Source organism: Ammospiza nelsoni, chromosome 1 (genome assembly GCF_027579445.1).
Source record: "Ammospiza nelsoni isolate bAmmNel1 chromosome 1, bAmmNel1.pri, whole genome shotgun sequence".
NCBI lineage: Eukaryota > Metazoa > Chordata > Aves > Passeriformes > Passerellidae > Ammospiza > Ammospiza nelsoni.
In genome coordinates, this window is record NC_080633.1 from 3,052,032 (window position 1) to 3,073,350 (window position 21,319).

General features: G+C 40.8%; 1 protein-coding gene across 9 annotated transcripts in view; it reads right to left on the bottom strand.

Annotated features, from left to right (window-relative positions):
• Positions 1-1,668: 1,668 nt before the first annotated feature.
• NKTR (natural killer cell triggering receptor) overlaps positions 1,669-21,319 on the bottom strand; it is a 42,373-nt gene continuing 22,722 nt past the window's right edge. For 4 of the 9 annotated variants that reach the window (XM_059481321.1, XM_059481566.1, XM_059481859.1 and 1 more), the window contains 11 exons: positions 17,879-17,908; positions 16,920-17,065; positions 14,720-14,942; positions 14,034-14,186; positions 12,935-13,022; positions 11,416-11,561; positions 7,569-10,505; positions 6,893-6,988; positions 6,705-6,764; positions 5,340-5,438; positions 1,669-3,639 (listed from right to left, as the gene is read on the bottom strand). In XM_059481321.1, the coding sequence (XP_059337304.1) occupies positions 3,561-3,639; positions 5,340-5,438; positions 6,705-6,764; positions 6,893-6,988; positions 7,569-10,505; positions 11,416-11,561; positions 12,935-13,022; positions 14,034-14,186; positions 14,720-14,942; positions 16,920-17,065; positions 17,879-17,908 (4,057 nt within the window). In that variant the 3' untranslated portion in view covers positions 1,669-3,560. The remainder of the gene's footprint in view (positions 3,640-5,339; positions 5,439-6,704; positions 6,765-6,892; positions 6,989-7,568; positions 10,506-11,415; positions 11,562-12,934; positions 13,023-14,033; positions 14,187-14,719; positions 14,943-16,919; positions 17,066-17,878; positions 17,909-21,319) is intronic. The other 5 variants (XM_059481647.1, XM_059481406.1, XM_059481789.1 and 2 more) reach the window with 5 other exon arrangements.

Here is a 21,319-nt window from a genome sequence, read left to right on the forward strand (position 1 = left end):
CCCAGGACTGACTCCTGCAGCTCTGGAAGCATCCAAAACATTGTGTTCTTCAAAGAAAGGTTGGTGACTACATCTAATACCCTGCTGGGAGGGGATTCTGCTCTTCACCCCACCCTGCAGGGCCGTGTCCAGATCTGGGCTCCAGAAGAGGCCGTGGGGGTGTTCCAAGGGCTGGAGCCAGGCTGGGAGAGCTGGGAATGCTCACCTGGAGCTCCAGGGAGAGCTCAGAGCCCCTGGCAGGGCCTGGAGGGGCTCCAGGAGAGCTGGAGAGGGACTGGGGACAAGGGATGGAGGGACAGGACACAGGGAATGGCTTCAAACTGAAAGAGGACTGGGTTAGATGAGACAATGGGAATAAATTCCCAATTTTCTCTGCAATGGCACAGGTCTCCTAGAAAAGCTGTGGCTGCCCCTGGATCCCTGGAACGTCCAAGGCCAGGCTGGATGGGCTGGGAGCACCTGGGGACAGTGGAAGGTGTCCCTGCCATGGCAGGGGTGGCACTGGGTGGGCTTTAGGGTCCCTTTTAAGGTCCCTTCCAACCAAGTCACTCCATGACAAGCTGGTTTAAGCTGCCCTGGGACACAAGAGCTGGTCCAACACTCACTGTTTCATCTGCTCTGTGGTGGTGCCACTCCCCCCCAAGCTCAGGCAATTCCAGGTTATCCAGATCACACTGAAGACCTCAAACCCCAAGGAACCACCTCCCCTCATCCTCCTCACCTCACGCCAAAGGCAGCATTTCCACTGAAATCCAGTTTCATTTCAATCATTTCAATGAAATCAAATGATTTCATTTCCACTGCAGTCCAGATTCTGTGGAACAGAAGGTCTGAAAGCCTGATGGATCAGCCTGCAAGGCACCACATCTGCTGCCCTGGGCTAACAGCACATGTCCAAAATGCTGAGGGAATGGTCTGGGAATGTGTATTTGGGAAAGGAGATTCAGCAGAAGGGATAAGCTCAGCCCATTCCCAGATTTCTGTGGAGATCTCTTAAGAATTTCTCTTTACCAAGGAGAGGAACCTTTTATAGATCCTGAGGAAATGGTGAGACCTCAGATCACTTGGAAATTTCAAAATATTTGTTCCTCCAATGACTATTATGTAAACCCAGAGTCCTGCTGAGGAATAGCTCCCCTATGTAGGTCAAGAAAAGGAAAAGCAACTTCTGAGTCTTGCAAGGGACAAAAGTGGATTCTGAAAGTGTATTTTTCATTTTCCTGCCTGTTTCCTTCAAGCAGCACCACAGATTTCACAGATGTAGAGAAAACAGCATTTGCAGATATGTACAAAAGTTTATTTTACAAACAGCAACTACTTTGGAATAACAAAATTGCAAAAACATAGAGCAGCGTTAGAAAACCAGCTCAGGGGGACATTTTCCATCTGAAGCACAATTTAACAGATTTCACTAAGTAAAAATACCCCCAGCCCTTCCCTCAACCCCTCCCCACCCATTCTCTACCTGATGGAATTTCTTTATAAACCCTTGACTAAAGATATGAAAGATTTTAGTGACAGTGCAGTAATTTTTGATAACTACAATTAATTGTTTGACCATACTTCTATTACCTTTTCCTGGCCTTAAAAAGTCAAATCAGATTTGAAATACGATAAAAATTTGATTCTGTAGCAATATTTTCTCTAATAGGTATTGAATAGTAATGGTTATATTTGTATATTTTGTAACACCATGAACCCTCTAGTTCTATTTTCTTAGAAAGGGAAAAAAACAAGTTACAGCTGTACTGAAAATGATGAAACTACAACAAATATCACTGAAATATTTGTTCAGGACTCTGCTGCTGTTACAAACATGTTTGTAAATGTATCCTGACTTGGGTATTGAATGTATTTAATGCTAAAAAGCATAAAAAGTTTACCAAAGGGTGGAAGGGTTGCATGCAAACACTTTGTCACTAAATTCTTAATGTAGGAAAGGGCTAAGAGCAGAGTTTTGGGTACTTCTAGAAAAGTGAAAAACCTCCATGGCCAATTCAATGTCAGGAATGTGCTGTGGGTGGACAGAAATGGAGGCAATCACCACCATCTCCCTTTGAACTTGCTTTTCATAAGTACCAAAAAAATCATCAAGTTTTGGGGAGCTTAATTCAATCAAAGAGAGAAGGAATTGATGCCTCAGCGAGAAATTACCACTTTTAATTTTCAAAGCTACTGGGTCCTGATGAGATTAAGAAAAATAATTTCCAACATTTGAAAATGAGCAAATGAAAGCATGTCCAGATATTACAGAAAGTCAGTATGGTACAACAGTGCTCATTAATTCTAATCAAACCACGCTGGTTTTGTCACCACAGGCCCCAATTTTCAGGTTACATTATGCCAATAAAAAATCTGGTTCTCAGAATACAACTTTCTAAACCCCCTCAAAAACTTTACAGATTATTTTAAATCAGCTGAATCAGAATATTGCAAGAATTACTCAATGGTCTTCAGCTTGAATCTATTTATATTTTTGCAAGCCATTTGCTTGGAACTAAAGAGTAATTTTTGGTACTAAACTTTACTTTGAAGGTGTTGTTCATGTTTTTTATGAGGCATCCCAGTATTTCTGTAGTCCTGCTTTAACAAGATATAGTTCAATATCTGCAATATCAGATTCTGATATTTCCCATGGTGAATGGGATACAGAGCTTTTATAAAGGAACCTTTATGGCTGGTTTTCTCAAAAAATTATCATCATGTCAGTGTTTGAAAGAGTGCTTTAGACAGACTCATGACACACTCACGGTTTACAACATTTAAAATGTGTTGAAGGATGCCAAGCACTGTAATAGGAACTGAAAATCAAAGTCAGGAAGTGTTTGGAAACACATTTTTAGCCTCTGAAGGACATTGCTGTGTATCACAAAATTCCTCTTTTAAACATAAAAAGTTTAGACAGGTTGGATATTAAGCTCCAAAGTGTCATTCATCACATTTTTGCTCACTGCTTGTCAGTCTGACAATTCCCAGTGGGCATCAGCTCACCTTTTCCAGCACAATTCCAGAACACCACAGTTCAGGAGGGATTAAGACAGAGTGGCAGGCTTTGTTGTCCTCACCTATTTCCTGTACAGAATGCAATAATCAACAATCAAGACAGAATGGAAACAGCTTCCAGCAATAAAAAAAGCATTTTCAACTAGAAATGGCAGCCTTTTTAAGAAATTGACTTCACAGTTTAATAGTTGCTAGCACATCTCTCCTAAGGTGTTTATAAACAGACTTGAAGACAGTCCTGACTGCTGCACCCAAAAAGTGGCAGCAGCAATTCACCTAAGTGTAATACATGGCTTGGAAAAGCTGATTCAAGGAAACCAAACTGGGCTTTTTTATTATTATTTTGTAAAAGTTGCATTTGACATAAAAAAATAAAAAATAACATCAGCTGTCGAGCTCAGTCCTTCTCTCTGCAAGCAGAGCTGAATTCTCTGTTAAACGGGAAAGTTTCAGCTAATTCAGCAAACAACCTTCACTTGTGACACTGTCAGAAGAGTTTTTTGAATATAACACTGAAAGAATTGTGGAGCAGAGTTTCCATCCTCCAAGGAACAGTCTCAGCTGTATCTGCTGCTCTCACTGGGGCTCCTGTTGTTGGAGTAGCTGCGATCGCTGTCGCTGTCGGAGCCGTAGGATCTGCAGAGAGAAAAAAGATTTAAATGCCCCAAAGCTGCAGTTTGAGCTTCAAATTGAAAATTGCATCATGTCAAAAAATTGCCACAGATAAGAAAACACACCAGTCTTTTGCAGGATTGTATTTCTTGTAAGTGAAGGGTTTATTAAAGGATACTCAAAATGGAAATAATCATTAAATTCATGTGATGAAAACTCGGTGTGACTCAAGTCAAACTGTTTGTAACTTCTTGCTCTGTTACAGCTAAAAACCATCCAAAATGAATGTTTTTATAAAAGCTAATTGAGCTGAGTGAGAAATGTATTCAACAAGTGGAATTTTACACTGCAAGCTAGGATAATTTCACAAATCCTTGATTTATATATTTTATTTTTCTGTTTGAAGGAGGGTCTTAAAACTCAGGCCCCATAAGCACAACAGAGGTGTGCTTGTGTGTCTGCAGTGTGGAAATTGTATTTAAAATGTTTTGGCTCCTCCAGACAAATTCCAAGCTCAGCACCTGGCCAAATGTCAACACAGAGCCCAGATGGTTTCAGACAAGCCACAGGACACGTTCAAATTACACAGAACAAGCTTTCAGAGATTTTCCAGCCCCCTGCCTGTAAGAGAAGCTTTCTAAGTGAAAGGTGAGCGTTTCCTAATCTCACACTGAAGCTCCTCAACTTAATAAAGCAATGGTTTTTAAGTTTATTTTCACATTCTTCATTAAAACTCATTAATTTCCCCTCCAACACAAGATGAAAGTTGTCTTGTGCAAATGGGTGAGAGCAAAGTCCATTAAGAGTTGGTATAAAGCTGTGAAAAAATTCATATGAGGAGAGGATGAAAATGTACAGTAGTCTTAGAAACTTGATTTATTACTAATAGAGGGTATATTAAAAGGTATAAAACAAATCATCAGTGATATTAAATGTATCTACAACTTTCTATATCTCTGATCTCTGTGAAATGTGCTAACTTGCACTTACATAAATCCTCTGGACTGAGGAGAAGAAAATATATTCTAAACTCAGCAGATTTGCAGGTAAAAATATTCTTTCAAAATACATTCTACAAAGTCAAAAATTAAATCTGGATTGCAGATTGCAGAAAACTTTTAAGTTTCCCTTCCAGATTGTTTTAGATCCACTTCTGCAGCATAACCAAAAAGAATTTACCATACAGTGGAATTCTTTGCATACCAGGCAGCTTTTAATCCATAAGAGAGCACTTGAGTTAAATCTTGTGAGCTATGTGGGTTTTAAAAAACACTTGATATTATTTTAAAAGTATAATAGATCAAATCATGGAATCATTAAGGTTGGCTAAGACCTTTGAGATCACCAAGCTAACCCAGCCCCATTGTCTTCATTATTAAACCATGTCCTCAATGCCACTGCCACAAGTTTTTAACACTTCCAGGGATGGGGACTTCATCATTTCCCTGGGAAAAGGTGCTGATTTGGAATGCATGGAGACAATGAACTGGAAACCAACTTTTCCTTATCCTGGCTGCTTCCCCATCCTCACATTTGGAAAGTCAGAACTCCCGACTTCCTCGCTCACACACACGCTCTGATTTTAACTGGAATTTGGTTTGAATTATTACTTTTGCTGAGTGTATTTCTCATTCTTATGGGGAATAAACATCACTCTGGCCTTGTTCAACATCCTCTGGTTGTGTTCAGCAAATCCTTGTGCAGCCCAGCAGGGTCAGACCCACCTGGATCTCCGGTCGTAGCTCCGAGATCTCCGGTAGCTGTCGCTCCTCTTGCTCCTGCTCCGACTCCTGCTGTAGTAACTGTCATAGGTGTAGGACCTGCTTTAAAGGGGGAAAAATAATACTGAATTCACAATTTCTGGTCTAAAATGCTGTTTTAAATGGTATTTATATAGAGATATGAGAGGACGTATAGGAATTACTGTCAAGGATGTGGCAAACAATTCTACGCTTTATAAAGGTTTCAACACAACAACAATTTTCAAAGTAACAACAAAAATCTCAAATTTTATTAGGAAGGACATAGTAAACCTTTATAAAGCTTTGTGCTGTCCCTTTTTTTCCTAGTAAAATTCTTCTTTGCTGATAATTCTGAAAGCAAGCCAAGTAATGTGTTCACTGCTATTTATAGCATTACCTACAACTGTAATGCCAGGATGGTTTGGTGATTTTCAACATTTGAAAGTGTCTTGTGTTCATTTTGCTTTGATTCACGTTGTCATCATGATATTATAATAATAGTTTTAAGTACTACAGATCCCTGGAAGTGTCCAAGGCCAGGTTGGATGAGGCTTGGAGCATCCTGGGATAGGCGAGGGTGCCCCTTCCCATGGCAAGGGGTTGGATCATCTTTAAGGTGCTGTCTAACCCAAACCATTCTGGGATTCTATGAGATAAAAGTAATCTTAAAAAGTATTTTTATAAATAAATATGTATTTAGATATGCATTTGTATTACAGTATGTATAATAAAACAGGTAGTATGTACGATATGTAATAGTTTCATATGCAATAATTACATAATAAAGTATATTTTAAAGAAATGTAAACAAAAGTAGACTTGTACTAAGATGATTTGATGGGCAGCACATTTCAGCAGTTTGTATAAAAGGACAATCTGATGCCTCAGGTTTTAACTTTTGTATTTCTCAGATTCTGTGCTGCTTTAGTGTGTGGGTCTGAGCTGCACATCAGGGCATGGTGAGCTCTGTGCACAGAGCAGGGAGACAAAACAATTCCTGCTCCAGCTGGGCACCAAGGACAAATGACCCAAATCTCAGCCCCAGAGCACAAACCCCGTGGGCTGGAGAGAGAAAAACAAGCAGGGTGGGACTGCCTGGGCTAAAGCTGGAATGGGACAATGAACTGCAAGGTGCAAATGGAGCAGAACTGATCCCAGGGAGAGACCCCGGCAGCGCTCGTACATTTTGGGGCCATTTTGGTTCATCTTGGGTGCAGCCCTGGCTGGGCTCTGGTGCTGCCCAAGGTGCATCCATGGAGGAGATCCTTTAAATAAATCCCTGCTTTATTCTTTAGCTCTGTCCAGCCTCTGTTCTAGGTCAGCCTTCATAAGGCATCAAATCCATACCTGGACCGACTGTGGTGCCCATAGGAACTGCTCCTGGATCGGCTCCTGCTGTAGCTCCGGCTGACAAAATCAAAACCACAGAGGGGTTTTTAGTCAACAGAAACCAAAAGTGCTGAAGAGAGCAGGGGGAGAGGGGGAACAAGAGGAGGAGAACACATGTGGCACAGTTTGCAGCTGGGTGAACTCACCTACGGCTCTTGTAGCTGTGGTAGGAACTGCTCCGGCTCCTGGAGCGATCCCGGCTGTACCAGCCCCGGCTCCGGCTCCTCGAGTAACTCCTGGACCTACAGCCAAGGACACAGGAGAGAACACAGCTGAGGAGAGCAGCAGAAAATGGGAACCAGAAGAAGTTATGAATCTTCAGCTTTTTAGCTAAATATTTATTCCACACTTGCTAGATGATATGGCCACTGAGTTAATCCAAGGGCTGGAGCCCCTCTGCTCTGGAGCCAGGCTGGGAGAGCTGGGAATGTTCCCCTGGAGAGGAGATGCTCCAGGGAGAGCTCAGAGCCCCTTCCAGGGCCTAAAGGGGCTCCAGAAGAGCTGGAGAGGGACTTGAGACAAGGGATGAAGGGACAGGACAAGAGGACACTTCACACAGGGTGCCCAGAGAAGCTGTGGCTGCCCCTGCATCCCTGGAAGTGTCCAAGGCCAGGCTGGAGGGGACTTGGAGCACCCTGGGATAATGGAAGGTGTCCCTGCCCATGGATGGTGTTTAAGGTCCCTTCCAACCCAAACCACTCTGTTTCTTCTATAACACAGGGCTGTGAAAAAACAAAAACCACAACCTGAAAAGCATTCTTTGAAAACATAAGAACATTCAATCTGCCAGGGCTGGCTGTGGGAGCAGCACATGCCTCTCACCTGTATGAATATGTAGAACTTCGGGATCGACTTCTCGAGTGACTGTAGGACATGGACCTGGTTCTGTGTCTGGATTTAGACTCAGATTTGCTTCGTGACCTGCTGAGGCTCCTGGAAGGGCTGTTGTCATCTCTGCTCGGAGATTCCTCCTCACTGGAACTTTCTTGGTTCCTTGGCCGACGATTTAGTCGAGCTGTTTTCCTCACTTCATCAAAGAGAGACCCAGGCCTTACTTTATTTTTTGCTTTTATTTCAATTCTTAAACCTGCTGGTTTAGGCTCTGGTGCTGATGCTACATTTTTGACCTCTGTTGTCGTACTGATTGTTGCTAGTTTTAAGTTACCAGCACCTTGCAAAGGCTTCCATTTATTGTCTATCACATTGCTTGGTGTATTTTCAGAAATTTCACTTTTTAAACTACAGTCTTTAGCACCAGACACAGGGGCAAAGTTATTTTCTTGCCTTCCCATTTCTTTTTCTTCTTTAATATTAGTAAAGTCTCTTAAGTTGTTTCCCAGTTTGACAGCATCTTGCTCAGGGGTCTCAACCTGTAACTCTTTTTTTACACCAGCACTTAAAGGTTTAGCAGTGAGAATGACAGGAGACAAAACATCCACATCCACCTTCCCCGGCGAGTTACGATCCGGAGTACAAATCTCCATGTTGTCATCTGTCTGAATGACATCTTCCAGCCCATTCTGGTTATTTTCTTCAGCTTGTTTAATCTCACTCTTGCAGGCAGCCACATTTATTCCTGAGTTTAAAATACCAGTTGAAGTGCTTGTTTCAATGGGCTCTTTATTAAGGTTGCTGCGATCTGGCGAGGCCCCACATGTGGTGTTTTTATCTAAAAGGTTTTCATTCACACACGACTTTTCACCATTTCCCATTTTATCTGTGACTATTTCATCCTTTTCATAAACTTGTTTTTTATCCTTTATGTCCCTGCTAAGCTGCTTTTCTTTTTTATCATCCTTGGTAACTGGCTTTTCATTTATCTCATCATCCTCTTCTTCCCCAAACTCAAGGGGGGGCTGCCAATGAAACATTTCTTTTCTTTTCTGGACTTTGTGTTTTTTCTCCTTTTTACCTTTCAATTTTTCTTTTGCTTTTTTGGAATGTGATTTTTTAGGAGTCTTTTTCAAGCCATGTTTGTGTTTTTTCAACTTGCCTCGAGTGTCTGCTGAGCTGGAACAAGAACTCTCAGACTCAGAAGATGACAACTGTTTGCTTGTCTTCCACGTGCAGTCAGAACCCAAAAAGCCCTCTGAGGAATTGGATGGTTTTTTTATCCTTTTGGTAACACTAAGCTCTGTGTCAGACCCTGAGGTGGCCTCTCCTTCTTCTTTCCCAGAGGAGGGTCTGGAATCCCCTCTGTTATGCTTTGCCTCTCCTCTTTCAGAGTTGGACTCCGAGTCCCATTTGCTACCTGAGTAGGATTTGCGTTTTGTTTTTGCACCACCTCTGGGCTGCTCTGAGCATTTCTCCTTGGCTGCTTTCTTTTTGGAGTGATCAGAATCCCGCTCACCCTTGCCTTTCTCCTCCCCTCTCTCACAACTTAAGCTATTTTTATCCTGTTTTTCAGCATCCCCTTCTAAAGGAAAGCAGCTTTCTTTTTCTTGGACCGCTTTGGCTTTGGCAGAGCGCTCGCTGTCGGAGGACAAGTCTGAGGATGACAAACTGTCACTCTCCTTCAACCCTTGGGAAGACTCATCGTAGTCCTTTGGATGCTTGTAAGGCAAAGTGCTATCAGAGCTCGTTTCCTGCCTCAGTTTGAGGCCCCGAGCTTTGGGATCGCTGGATGTGGATTTCCTTTTGCTCCTGTGCCTGTCCTCATCGCTGAGGGAATAGTCAGACGTGGACTCGCTGTACCCCGACCTGTCACTGCGGTATTTACTGGGGGACGGTGACCTGCCAGAGGAAGGAGATTTTGTCCTGGAGCTCGATGGGCTTCTAGACCTTGAGTAAGATCTTGAGTAGGAGCGGCTTCGAGAGGATCTGCTCCTGGACCTGGGCCAGCTCTCCGAGCTCCTGTCGCTGCGGCCTTTGGAATAAGCGCTCCGCTCGCTCTCGGAGCTCCTCTCCTGCTTGCGGTAGGAGGAAGAAGTGTTGGCCTCCTTAACCACCACTAAATTGTAATTAGTTTGGGTGGGAATTAAGTGGGTTGTTTTAGCTTTCATTTCCTGAATTCGCTCATACGATGGCTTCCAAGGTTTCTGCCCAGGTTTCCACCTTGAAGGTGGGGGACTGTCACTTAAGGGTATGACAGGGAGGTTTTCTGGGACAACTGGTGGCACGATAACTTTGTCACTGGGCAGGATCACTGCTCGGACAGGCTCAGCAGTCTTGGTCAGCTTAGTGTCATTTAACCGTGCTGAAATATTCCGTGGAGAATTGGGAACAGTCTTTTGCTGCCTGGGGTTAGAACTTGACCGCGACCTACTTCGAGATCGTGACGATTTAGAGGCTGATCTTGATCTAGAACTTCTTCTGGAGTAAGACCTTGATTTAGATCTAGACCTGGATCTGGACCTGTAGTATGATCGAGACCCTCTGCTTGATAAAGATGACAAGCTCTGGTCTTCCTTATCAGATTTAGACCAGTCCCTCCTGGATGAGCGCCTGGAAGACAATGAGGAAGAACGAGATTTCCTCTCACGATCACAAGATGATTTTGTCCTCCTGTGGAAGGAATGAGAGGATTCTACATCTGATGAGGCTGATGTTTTCTTTTTCTTTGTTTGCTTGTGCTTCTTGAAATGTTTCTGCTTTTTAGATTTCTTTTTATGCTTCACCTTCTTCTTCTCTTTCCTGTGCTTCTTGTGATGGCTGGAGTATCTCACAGTGCTCAGATCAGCATAACCGTTATGGGACCAAGACCTGGATCTCCGGGATGCACTTCTCTCATCCCATCTGCTGCTACAGGGGTCACTCAGCCTGGAAAACAAACAAAGAAACCCCAGACTAAAGCAAAAGCTTTAAAAACATTTATCTAAATTAAGTACTTTTAAACCTAATTTTAAATAAGTTTACATAAACCCTAGCACACATTTTGTTACCACAGAATTGCTCTGAGTTCCTTACACTCATTCCAAGATGTAGAATTGCATCACTATCAAGAGCTACTTCTCCCCAAGAAATAAATCAACTAACACAAGCAAGTTTCGCATATTTTAGGACCTATGTAAAGAGATTTAAATTACCTCAGTCTGCAGGACTTTGATCTCTACAAAACAGGATCCTAAAACCATATTTAAATACAAGTTTTAAAACATCTCAGTACATAAAAAATTAAAATCTGAAATATTTTCAATTATGCACTACTAGCTATATATAATATTTTTAAGTTTTCCATTAAAGATTGATCTCCTGCAATTTGATAGAAGCTTATATTTTGTATCAAGCCATCAGGAATTCTGGAGAGCTGACTTCCATCCATCACACAGTTTGTAACTGCTGAAAGAACATACAACTAAAACAATAAAGGCTTAGTGGATTTGATTGTTTTACTCCAAAGAAACTGTGTAATCCACTTTGAGGAGAAGGAAATCACTGAATCCTTAAGGTTGGAAAAGATCTTTAAGATCACCAAGTCCCACCACCTGGTTCAGCACTAAACCATGTTGTCAGGTGCCACATTCATGTTTTCTGAGCAATTCCAGGGGTGGTGACGCCACACTTCCCTGGGTAGCTTATTTTTTCTGTGAAAAAAAAAAAAAAATTCCTAATGTCTAAACTATCCCTGGCACAACCCGAGGCTGTTTGTACTGCTGTGGTTACATCTACACAACCAACAAGGCCTTCCCAAAGCCAGGACATCTCAGAGCTGTGGGGGTGAGGCTCTTACTTGTCTCCTTTGCTCCACTTCTCGCCGCTGGGGGCTCGGTACGTCCGCAGCCTCTGCATCTCCTCCTTCCAGTGGGGAGGGGTCTCGCTGCTCTCCTCATCGTCCGACTCGGAGCAGGAGCGCGACCGCGGCGGGGTGTGATAGCGCTGGGACAGCAAACACACACAGCAAGGCTTTCTTACACAACTCCTGCACCTTTTATACTTCTTATATAGACTTCTAAGCCTGAGAGAGGCCAGCAGCTCAGCCAGCTTTTGGAAATGTGGAAGGAAGAATCAAGGAGGAGGCCATGGATTCCCTTCTGGAATAACGCGATTACTGCAGATAACCGCGCTCGTTTTTAAAGCACAGATGTTTCACTTCAGTCACTCTTCATGGTTTGTAGGAGCAAAGACAAGCCCCATTTCAAAAGTTACTGCTGTTCAACTCTTCAGAAATGGGAATCACTTTAAAGCAATTAAAAAAATAAAAAACTGAACACAAAAAAAAAACCCCAAAAAAAACCCCAAAACTCTTTCACAAAAAAGAGCAATGAAGCTTCACATTAAAAAAATTATGCTTAGGCAGAGAATTTAAGTAGGCAACAAGCTACTTGTGCAGCAGAGAAAGAAGAACTCTGCTACTGCTAACTCATAATTTTCCATTACCCAGTGGGATACACACTTAGGTAAATTCTGTGAGGAAATCAGATCCTCCTTGACTCAATAAAAGCACATCTGGGTTTGACTCAATTATTTTGAGCCACTTATAAAAGCAATAAAATGAGTGAAAAAAAAGCATTGTCCCAGAATAAAATTACAAAGATGCATGTATTTATTTATCCAGGTAATTACAGAAGGTTTTAAAACATCCTTCTTTTATAAAAAAACAAAATCAAGATAACCTGAGCTTCCCTATTGTTTCAGCTGAAGCCATGACTGAATCAAAACCAGCTTTTACAGAAGAATGGCCTAAAAGATTGCAGGGTGTCATGGACCTCCCTAATTCTCACATTTTATACTCTGGAGTCTCATGGAACCTACAAACAAGGATTTTGAGAAACATCACACCTGGACAGAAGCTGTGCTAATAAAGACTATAAGAGGTGGAAGAAAAATGTGTTTCTGCAACTGCCAGCCCTAAATGACACCTTTTTCATTCTTAATTTTGCTGAGAGGGTGCCAAAATGATGGGAAAAAAAAAAAAAAGAAGACAGAAATCCCCAAAATCTGTCAGAAGCCAATTCTACTCTGCCTTAAGTTATTTTTCCCCAAGTCTTTATTTACATAAGTATTCCCAAACATTCCATTTAGGCATTTTTTTGTCCAAACAATCTTTAAGTTAAAAGAAGTCACAGGAAGGATGGAAAAGAAGTGTTATAAAATCAACTACCTGACAGGATTTCAATGCTTTCTAAACTGGATTCTACAACATGTAAATAAACTGTCACACAAAGCCCTCCAGGGAAATTCAAAGCTCAAAGTCAGGGGTGTTACTCTGGGTGAGAGGAAATAAAGAAACAAATAAAATTGTCACATACTATTGTGCCTCTTCCTTTAATTTTTCGTCCCGATTTAGACACTGATGGTTTCTGGTCAGTCAGAACTGGTGCAGCATCAAGAAGCTTCCTAAATAAATTAATAAAGTATGAAGTTACACAGCAAAAATCACAATTAACTTACAATTAGTTTAAGTTAAAAATGAGAAATATTCATCATTGTATTCATTTTCAGACAGAATTCAGTGATTTTTTTTTGCAAGAGAGTTCTGCAACAAAAGGCAAATCAACATGTATTTGTTTTCAACCAAATGTGCAGCCTGATCTCTTGACACAGAAATTAATGTTAACAATGAACTTGCAAAACACTGTCACAAGAGGTTAACTTGTGTTTGGGGCACAAATCCTGAACACAACATGGGCAGAAGAGTTTCAGGATCTCAGTTCAGGACAGTTCACTGATTCTAAAGCTTTGCTTCTTTCAGCCTGTGTAATATTCCCAAAAATAGTGAGGAAATCTTTGGGAATGTGAGTGATGTTCCAAGGAAAGACTTACAGGAGACTGTACCATTAAGGAAATATAAAACCCAACACCAAACAAACCCAACACTGATTTTAGAGCTAATTAGAGTAATGGATTAGCTCAGCTAATCAAATGCAATGAAATTTGACAGTGGAGGTACAAAAACACATTGAAAGCATCTCATGAACTTGTGACTTCCTTTGTAGCAAAAGAAGAGCTTTTTCTCTTATTCTCAAACACTGCTAAAGTCATGAAATTCCAGGGGATGGATTCTGAACCAAAGTTTCTTCATCAGTCTAAGAAAGATGAAAAATCAACTCTCCCAATCCCAAGTCTCCATTGCAATCAAGTATTTCCTGTGGTTTGCATTGCATGATTGCTTCTGAAATTAATCATTAATTGTTTTTAATTGAGTTTAACACCCTTAAAGACCAAAGAAATCATCTTGAGATCTCACTAGCACAGGTCACAAGGAAAAGAAACTGTGAAAAGGCCAATGAAATGACCACATGCAGCAATTCTGACACTGCAGTCAGCAGCACCAGCAAGAGAACGTTAACAGGAATATTTCATGCACAGATTTCAGCAAGTCAGAATAAAAAGCTCAGAGTTCCTTACGGTTCAGGCTCTACATTGACAACAGGCACATCTCTTCTGAGCAAAAATCTATTTTCAGGCACTGGGGGGATTTCCTCAGGACGTACCACGGGCTTGTCCCGCTTGGTGCTAAGGTCGACTTTGTCTGCGCCATCGCTCTTGTCAGAAAGGCTGCTGAGGGAAAGAGCAGGGTGAGAAATCACAGTTAGCTGGGAAATCCCTTGGCCAACTGGGTTCCAAGAGAAGATGCATCAAACTTAGAGTTGGCTTAACAACCAAGATGTGTTCCACAACCCATTTTAGGCTAAAGGGAGGATGGGCCATTATTACTGGAGAGAAAGTTCAGTTCTTGCTTTACAGCAAGTGATTCTGCTTTTCATTTACAACTTGTTGAGAAATATTTCTAAAATATAATCAAATATATGTCCAAAGTTCCGCAGTTTGCCTAAAGTCTCACTTTTACACAGGTGTGCTGAGCCCTGTGGAATTTAGTCATTTCAACATCACTCTTGCTTTTATCTACAAAGATCTTCAATTTAATAGAAAACTCAACAAGCTCAACTTTAGGGTTTTTTGTTTGTTTATAAAATCATGCACCAAACCCCAAACTTTAAAGCATTTTCATATTTACTGCTTGAGAACTTCATGAAAACAAAGCAGAATTGCCCAGATTTTACTGCAATTGTTAGATTTTAGAGACCAGTCACCGTCTTTGGCTTGAGGTTCGCTTGCACCTTGGATCCTCCTTCTTCCTCTCCTCCTTCCTTCGTTTCCTGGACTGTTTGGTTTTAGCTCTTCTTTTCCTCTTTTTCCTCCTGCTCCTTTCATTCTCAGCCTCACTCTCAGAGGAGGATTCTGAAGAGCTGGATGCACTGGAAGAGGACTCTGAGGCTTCTGAGTCAGAGCAAACTTTCTTCTTCTTCTCCAAAGCTTGAACAGATATTTTCAATTGACACTGTGCACATGTGTGTGCATGTAAAAGCACAAAGCACGTCATTTTACAGATGTATAAATACACAAATGGGCCATTCTAGAAAAGCTCTGAACTTTTTCACAATATCAAAGAATCAAAAAATCATCTGATTGTGCCCAGACTAAATCCACATTGGTATTATACAAATATTTTCCAGCAAATACAGAATACACAGTTAAGCAAAGACCACTTACAGTAAAAAAATTAGGTACTTTTAGAAACAATGCACAGGTTGCAAATCAAAGATTAAGAATAAATTAGTTGCTGGCCCAGTTGTATATTTTTTATTTTTAAAACTTTGTTATTTCCTCTTTTCTGTATCCTCACACTTTTACACTAGAGCTCCTCTTGACTTTCTCTAAAGGAGATAAATTACCACCTTATCCTAGGGAAAATCAGAAATTAGATAGAAAATGCAAACTTATAACACTCCACTAATTCACAGAGACTGTCCAAACATATATTTGAGATAATTTATTCTCTATGAATCTTCATGAAAAGGAAAATAAGCTTGACCACATATATTGCATATACTGACTTCACAGACTCTTAAAATAAACCTTTGGAAAGTGCACAAAATTCAACTTTAAGAAAAGTGCATTTGTGTCTCCCTCTTTCAAAAAACCAGAGAATTAATTTTTGATTCCTTTTTCAGTTTGTCATGTCAACCTCTAACATGAACAGGGGACAAATGTTGAGGGCAGAATTTTTTTTTTTTTTTTTTGCTGTGCTTTCCTCTCCTACACCAAGATTTACATTTTACAGGCTTACAAGAATTAATTAAGATTCTATATGGCCACCATAATGATTTTTAGCTGTTGGTGGAATTGTACTCTGAGAACATGAGTGTTGGATTAAGCCCTTTTCTGACCCACTCATTTCTGTTTAAACTTCTGATATATCACCAGAATGTATTTTTCAATTCTCAGTGATTGCAGTCCCTCCTGTTCTGATGGAAATCCCCAAGCTCCCAGGGTCACACTGGTACAATTATATTGATTAAACTCCAGCAGACCTTGAGTTCTTCCCTATGTGCTTCAAGAACTGAAGCCACCCTGAGACCCACACAGAACAACAGGAACTCTGTCACTGGGAAGCTCCCACACCTTGTGGGTGATTTCTCATGGGCAGCTCCTCACAGCACTGACTGCTCCTTCCTCACAGCACAGCCAACAAACCCCAACTCCCTTCTCAACCACTGACCCCTCTTTTATAGCACTCAAGCTCATTGGACACAGCTGTGGCCTGTTAAGGGCAGGGCTGGTCTCAATCTTTGGTGATTGGCACAGCTGCAGCTCCTCAGGGGCCAGATCACCTTCTGCACCATCTTTATTTTCTTTCTATCCCACACAGTCATTCAGCAGGTTCTGCAGCACAGCAAGGAGAGATCAGGAACAGCTCCTGGGAGGGGGGATGTTGGATTAAGCCCTTTCCTGACCCACAGCTGGGGCAACTGAGAGGTGCCTTAAAAACCTTTATTCCATTTTCAGTCTCATGTGAAGGGTGGGACAATACAGATGTTATCATTTATGTTATTATAATTAGAAGCTAACTATTATTTAATTATAATACATGATAAGTGTTTCTTGGCCTATCAGCTTTAGCCACACCATGCTGATAAAGCCAATAATCTAAAATTACCCCTTGTGGGTCTCACTACAATGCATCTTTCCTGTTCTATTTCTCCAAAGTATCCACTCTTATTTGCAAGGTTATCTTTTGAAAACTTGTTCCATTTCTCTCTCAGCAACGTCTGTCCATTCCATGACATTTCCAAGTCCGCATTTCTCATCTCAAAGTTTGCATATGGATGCACACACTAGGTGAGCCTTCTGTCAGGCTTGGAGAATTCCCTCCAAATCCATTTCCTACACATGAACATCACTAATTTGGGAATGTTGAATAAAAATGAATGAATAATTTTGGGGACTCACCATCCCTGGCTGAGCTGGTGAGCAGCACCCCGCAGTCAATGACTCGCACGTCTGCGTAGGGCCTGCTGGCCGTGTCGGTTTTGAGATTTTCTATCTGTTCTATGACCTCAAACCCAGAAATGACCAGCCCAAAGACAACGTGCACACTGCGGAAAGGAATTGTTTACAAAGTACAAAACAGCTATGAATCATTGTGGTGATTTTCCAATTAATTTCACATTTAAAAAGTCAGTCTGATGTAGAACACTGAGCTCTTAATGCATTAAGGTTTTTTATGGTTTTAAGTTGAACATTGACAACCATGCTAAGATTTTATGCAATGTGAAACAAAGATCCACTCTGACATCAAGTACCTCCCTCAAACTGAAGCAGTCTCATCTCCTCAACAAGAGCAGGGTAAACAGATGAAAATTCCTAACCCACCCTTCTATTTTTGCAGTTTTGTGCAACAGAGATCAAGAGCCCATCCATAAACATGACAGAACTCCTCCCCAGAGAAGCAGAATTTATAGATCTCCACAAACCCAGGATACAATTCCCCCCTGGCATTGCAGGGACAGTTAAAATAAAGGAATCTTTGGTTTTGTTCTGTTGTACCACATTTCTCTTCCTGTCTTCCATTTGCCCCATAAATTTTAGCGATAAAAACAAGCCCCAAAAGAGATGACTGCTCAAATATATTAAGTTTGGCAATTCAAGTCCCAAATTTATGGGCTGAGGGCAGCAAGCAGTTTTAAAGAAAAAATCCTAGGATTTAAGACAATTCAAGTTTTTGTCCGGCTTTAGGAAATAAGTTGTGACTTGAAATTTTTATAGAACTGAAACTTTTGTTTTCCATCTCATCCCATTGTATAATTTCCACAGAGTTAAGGATTTGTTTCCCCATTGTTGTCTACTTTCAATATAACCCTCTCAATATAACTTCAGCAATCATTTGAAAAATATGAAAGGATTCTTACCCATCGAGATGAGGAGCAGGTTTTGTTGTTCTGTTGGACAAACAGCAAGATGGGAAGATGGTAAAATAAAAGAAAATCAGGGATTCAGATGAAGTAAAAGAGGAGAATGACACAGAAAAAAAAAAAAAGAGGTGAAGGTAAGACAAAAATAGTGAAAAAACACAGTTAAATATATGGAATTAACAAATTAAAATTACAGATTATACACACAGGCTTTCTTAAACTTTTACATGGTGTTTGTTTGAAGTTTAGCTAAGTGTGCATATTGAAAGCTGTACCAAGTATCATTTCATGCATGCAGTAAACAATTTCCAAGTGTCTTTAAATACACATTTAATGTAACTTTATGATTTTTAATCACAGAGAAGATACAATTTGGTGATAAATATTATTAGGTGACCAGTGGGATTTAAATGTTTCTGAGCTTGTTAGCTTCTTAGATTGCAAGGTCACTTTAAAGACAGTATATTTTAAAAAAGAAGAGTTAGGTGAGAGATTCTCTGCTTCTCCTCACCTCCCACCACTTCTTTCTCATTCCCCATTTACCTGCTTGGCCTCCTGACTCAGAACACAAAGCAATATTTGTGTCTTAAATCTCAAACACTTCAGCTCAAAACCTCACAGACTTCCCAAAATCAACAGTGGACATTCTGTGCCACCTACACCTCACTGATAAATGCAGATTTCCTCCCTATTTTTCAGCTGCTCACATTGAGCCTGAATGGAAACTGCAACTGCCTTTTGTACAAATCCTTTGGATTCTAACGCTGTGAATCCTTTTCTAAAAGCAAACTAAAGTTACTTCTCCAAGTGAGCCTGAATTCCTGCTGCACAGGGGATCCTGCTATGCAGGAATATTGAATAAAGAACATCAGAGCCTGCTCAAATATTGGGGGAGAAATAAAATAAATCATTTCTGAAAACATTTTTTCTCTCTCTCATCCCAAGCCCTATTGTGCTTTTAAAGCCTTCTTCCAATGAACTCTAAATAAATAATCAATCACAGGTGATTTTTCTAGATTTACAATAACACAGATTTGGTATGAAGTTGTTCACTGCTAGAATAAAATATTACTTCTTAAACACTTCTCTTCCCTTGAGTTTTAGGTCACAAAACCCTGCAGAGTGCTGAACACATCCCAAAAGGTGGAACTGTGAATCAGGAGTGTTTACACTCTTGATTTTTTTTTTAAGCTCCAAATGTCAAGCAGCACACCCACTTCCTTAATAGTGAATAATACAGAAAGCTTTGGGTTAACACAGGGGAAGAAATGCTATTAACACAACATTAAATTTCTCACTAGCAGTGGGTGCTCTTTGATTTTTCCTTGCTAACACAGCATATTGCTACAGAAAGAGAAATCCTTATGGCTTTTGAAGCTCTTGAAGCAAGAGTTAACTGCATTAACAACCTGCTGCTAAGTAAACAGTTTAAGTGGCTTTAATTATGAAGCTGATTTAAAGGGGTGAAAAAACCAGAAGTGGGTTACTTCAATGAAACCAACAGTAGTGAAGGCTGAGGGTTTAGAATTAGCTGGAAACAGCAATGAGCTCAAAACCAGGGCTGGGGAGGCTGCAGGTGCTCCTGCCATGCTGCAGCAGCATTGGAGACTAATTAAGCAAATTAACTAAGCAGGAGCTGCCTTTGGGCTGGTGCTTACTGAGCAGAGAATGGGTGCTTGGTGCATTAAACCCATGCAGAAGCTGCCCCACTCCCCTGGCAGTCTGAGAGGTGAAATAAACTGGGTTTTGTCCTTGTTCACCAAAAGAACTCCAGGAGAAGCTCTGTCCCACAGGGAAACCTTTCAGATGCACCACAAGGACTTGGGTGAGTGAACAACTTCAGAAAACAGAGCCCCAAATCCTTGTGGTGCCTTTGAAAGTTCTCTCACCTCAGTGGCAGGGCTGTAATGTGACATTTATTCTGCAAAGGTGCACTATAAAAAAGCATTCCAAGGTTTTCTGCATCAATCCTTTGGCTTCAGAACTTAACCAGGAGCAAACCGACCTCCTGTCCTGGCACTATGGAAACCTAAAGCCATGATGAGTTCATCCCCCCAAAATAATATTTTATTAGAACATTTCTATATAGAGCTCTCATCATTTCAACCATTCCAAATCTGCCTTTTAATAAACAGGTTATTTACAGAAGGACAAATACCTTTCTCCACTCAAGTTTAAATTGGTTTAAGATACTGCTGAAGAGAAAAATCATCTTTTTGATAAAAGCATGTTCTCACCCACCCCCCCAAAGAACCTCAGGCCTAAGAAAGGGTTCAATGCACATAACAATATGATCAGAAAAACAAGAAAGAGAAAAACAGAAAGAAAAGGAAAGGACACAGCCTTAGAGGAATGAGACATTACCTTTGGAGCGCACGATGTAACACTGTTTCTGTAAATTTTACACAAAAATGGCAGAAATAAATTGTAATACATTTTCAGACAAAACTGAGTCTATGTTTTATTAAATACAAGTTTAAAATTATTATTAATCAAGTTGTATGCAGAAAAAAGGATGCCTAAAAGAGGGCTCTAAATTTTCTTTAGGATACACTTTGAAAACTAAAGTTCTCCTTAAAAACAAAAAGAAAACTGGAGACAAAACCTGCTTGCAAAACTACTGCAAAAACAAACAGAAAGAGAATGCCCCCACTCCCCTCTGAGCCTCAATCCAGCAAAAAATGCCCCACTTGAAGCAGATGAATAAGCAATTTCTGTGGGTTTATTCACAGGCTTGCAGCCCCACAGGGGTTCAGAGTTCTGCTGAATCCATTGCCAAGCAGAACTGCCCAGGCTGGCACACAAATGTTGGGATTCACAGAGGAAATGTGTGCAGCCAGGAGCTGCCAACTTCAGCCAGGTCACACTTAGCTACATCCTCCTCCTACTATGAAGCTTTTCTAGAAGTGAGAAAAATCAGTGTTTTCTCTAAAATATGTGCATTGATTGCTTCTGCTCAGAATTTAGACCAAAAACCACATTGCAGGTGCAAAAAAGCCCAAACAGCTGCAGCAGCTGATGCTGGATTTTAGCCTGGTGGAATTCTGAGCAGCAGCAATGTTTGAAAACTGAATTATCAGCTGAGCTCACCCACAGCCCTGCCCCCACCCCCAACACACTATCAGTGATTAATTATCTTTTTGTTATTGATTACACATTAAATTATCCTGGGAAAGTTTCCATTTTTCTGTCAACTTTTGATCAAGGCAATGGGACCTGTTTGTGTGAGAAGTGCACATGTACCAATAATGCTCAAAGATAATGCAACATCAGCCCCTTCCATCTGACATTTTTTCATTTTTGTATTAGTCAATAATTAGCTCAAAGGTATTTCATTCACAACAACAACAACAAAAAAGGAAATTATTAGCTGTTGATTAGAAAAATACCTGGTTTGGGACACCAAAAAGATATGAGCTATTTTTAATGAGCTGGTAA